The sequence below is a fragment of the Sinohyriopsis cumingii genome, chromosome 15 (genome assembly GCF_028554795.1).
Source record: "Sinohyriopsis cumingii isolate HCF-2022 chromosome 15, ASM2855479v2, whole genome shotgun sequence".
Taxonomy (NCBI): Eukaryota; Metazoa; Mollusca; class Bivalvia; order Unionida; family Unionidae; genus Sinohyriopsis; species Sinohyriopsis cumingii.
The window spans coordinates 121,268,048-121,271,386 of record NC_142975.1 but is presented as its reverse complement, the minus strand read 5'-3'; the positions used below and the strand labels follow the sequence as shown (position 1 = coordinate 121,271,386).

Genomic DNA, 3,339 nt, shown 5'->3' with positions numbered 1-3,339 from the left:
TATTTGGCCGCTGAATATTATATTTTATACAGTCAAGAAATAATTCTGTGCACGATCTGGGACATCCATGTTATTTCATAAAACGTTATTTTGTTTATCGATCGATGTTAAATTTATTGGCAGGTTCAAAGATACGATTTTGATTATAATTAAAATTATGTACTGAACTTCCCATTTATGAATACTTTCTAACTTCTATATAGGGAAGACAAGAGGGGGAGGCGCAACCGGTATGTATGCCCGGGGCCCGGGGCCGTAAGGGAGCCCGGTCCGAACAACACTTTTTAATGTTATAAAAAAAAACTTTTGTTTGGACAAGAACTAGGAGAGGCCCGGGTATTTCTTACCCCAGGGCCCGTGACCGCTCTCTATCGTTCTGCTTCTATATATAAAAATGTGCATGAATCACGCTTAGGAGATATGTGTTTGAGTCCAGGCATTTGTCCGCGACCAAATTTTATCCGATTACATTTACACCCTATCCGGTCCGTGCGCTGGAGGAGTTTGCACATACCAGTTGCAGACAGACTTACACTTTTAGCATAGCCGGATCGAGTCAAGTGTTGGGGGTGGAGGGCTCCAGATTTCAAAAGGAATCTAACTTTCCTCGAAAGGGCATAAAAGCAAAAGTATATATGTCTATTTACTCGAAGTTTGCATAATAACCAATAAACGTTTGACAAATGACTACGTTTGTACGTTTTTTGTTAGCTAGGGGAGTCCAGAAACCTCGGACTCTCCCCCCCCCCATCCCATCTGGCAAGTACAGTGACAATGATCGAACGCAAAAAGAAATTTCGGGTGTAGAGTTTTACACAGTGTGTTAAACAGATCCAACCCGACTACGTATGAGTTGTTGTACTATTAATAGACATGACGATGAGAGTGACTATACTGTTACGTGGAGCCAGTTCGATCAAGTAAAAACCCGATGTCACAGACTATTTATAGGCATTAACCACCAAGTCACGTGATGCTTGCTTAACCGTCATTCCACATATTAATTACATCTAGCAGTGTTACTCGCAACGCTTAGTCGATCACATAGAACAGGTAGACGTAGAGTTTACCGTCATAAACAAACTGTGTATATATTTACCTTAAGAATGGATTATTTGAAACGTATGATCGGTGTTGGTGGAGCTGGTAAGACGGAATCCATGTCTGACTCTGCGGGAAGTAAATCTGAACCAGACTCAACAGGGGCTACGTCAAAACCGGAGTCAAAAACCGGTGTGATATCAGTGGAGAAAGTCGAGAGACCACACGTTGTTCGGCATGACAGTAAAATCTTAGATCTAGCTTTTGCCATGGACTGTACTGGAAGTATGGGGTCGTACATCGAAACGGCTAGACAGAATATCCGAACAATTGTAGAGGAAATTGTGGCCAGCGAGAAAAGTGATGTTAAACTGGCTTTAGTTGAGTACCGGGATCACCCACCCCAGGACAGTTCATTTGTGACACGGGTACACGACTTTACCCCATCCCCCAAAACCATGAAATCATGGTTAGACGCATGCAGCGCTGAAGGGGGAGGGGACACGCCAGAAGCTGTCGCTGATGCTCTTCACGATTTGACAAAACTTAGTTGGCGTCCGGAGGCGACCAAAATTTGTGTATTTATATCAGATGCTCCCCCTCACGGGCTTGGATGCGAAAGTGACGGGTTCCCCAATGGCTGCCCCTTAGGACTAGACCCCATGGAGATCACAAGACAGCTGGCTGAAATGGGAGTCACTATTTATTTAGTAGGATGTGAGCCTAGTATCACGCCTTTTAAGGAATTCTTCATGGCCATTGCCTACATGACCGGTGGTCAGTACGTTCCCCTACGAAAGGCAAATATGCTGACCCAGGTCATCATAGGAGGTGCACGTGAAGAGATGTCCCTGGAACAATGGATGGCGGAAGTAGACGAGGAGGTACAACAGGAAATGGCGATGGGCAGAGAAGTTGATGAAGCAGAAATTCACGAACGGGTCTTCTCGAAATTGAAGAGTAAAGGAGCAAAAACAAATGTTTTAATGCGAAATTCCAAGAACATTGAATCGGCGTCCGACCACGCTAAGAAACTCTCAGAACTTTCAAGCATGGAAGCTATAAGGAAAGAATTTAAACCTGCCGCCCCTATTTACGAGTCGTCATACCCCGTCATGGATGAAACACTAGTGGAAATGAGTAGGAGAGCCCCTGGAGGCGTTGTGGAAGATCATGTAGCTGACGAATCATATCATTGTGTCGAATCAGAAGTGACGTACGAGCAAGCGGAGAGAATGGTGCAGAAGTCGATGATGAGAAATTTCGCTAAGAAAAAGTAATCGTAATTGTATTCGCTACATGTCATCAAATATGTAATCGTCCTTTAGTGTTTTGCATGTTGATGTTGAATTCATATATAAAGTAAGGGGACTCTACTTACCAAATGGTAATTTTTTAAACGATTTACGAAAAAATACTTTGCTTTTAATAAATTTTGATTTAGGTACACTTAAAGCACACTTATTTTATTCAGAGAGACAAAGATATTTTTGGCAATTAGGATTGACTTTTCCAAACAATTGTTGTAGATTTTGTAGAAATGTTGATGTTCAAGTTTTCGTATCAAATTTATCAAATTTTTTTTCCCCCTTAAATCGAGACCTCTATATTTTTTGAATTATTTTCAATAACGTACTCGTTTCAGTACATAAGACACAGTTACTATTAATATATATGATATACTAATAACATGTGCTTACATGTCTGTTGTGATTCGTATGCATTCTTATTGTACTACAAGGCATATTTTATTGAATTTTTGAAGTATATTTATTGATATTTTAATATATCTGTTTTCGTTTTGAATATTTTACATGTCATCTGTTACAAAGGAGTCATTATTTTATTTTATTTTTGTAATACACATGTACATATAAATTACATATTTGTATTATGTACTCACTCGTACGCGTTTAGTATTTTCATATTGTTTGAAAATATACTCTGAAAACTGGACATTTGTGGCCAGAAAATATTGCAAATTAAACTCTTTTTTTCCTACTTACACTCCATTTTTCAAAGTCTTGATGTGTGTCTGTATATGATAATCTCTCTCTCTCTCTCTCTCTCTCTCTCTCTCTCTCTCTCTCTCTCTCGCACACACACAGACACACACACGGCAACCACTACCTCCACCCACCACATAACAATTTCAGAGTTAAAGTATTGTACAAAATACAATTTTTTAAATGTACACTTTCTCTGTTTCCTGTTCATTTTGGAAAATGTCCAAAATTTGTTAACGGGGCCCCAAGTGGCCGAGTGGTTTAAAGCGCTCTCCGTTACGGATCAATGCCA

The 3,339-nt window shown here is 40.2% G+C and overlaps 1 protein-coding gene across 1 annotated transcript; it reads left to right on the top strand.

Moving 5' to 3' along the window:
- Positions 1-975: 975 nt before the first annotated feature.
- Positions 976-3,042, top strand: LOC149782616 (uncharacterized). Its single transcript, XM_089934104.1, has one exon. The coding sequence runs from the start codon at positions 1,107-1,109 to the stop codon at positions 2,319-2,321; it is 1,215 nt and encodes a 404-aa protein (XP_089790230.1). The 5' UTR covers positions 976-1,106; the 3' UTR covers positions 2,322-3,042.
- Positions 3,043-3,339: the final 297 nt, after the last annotated feature.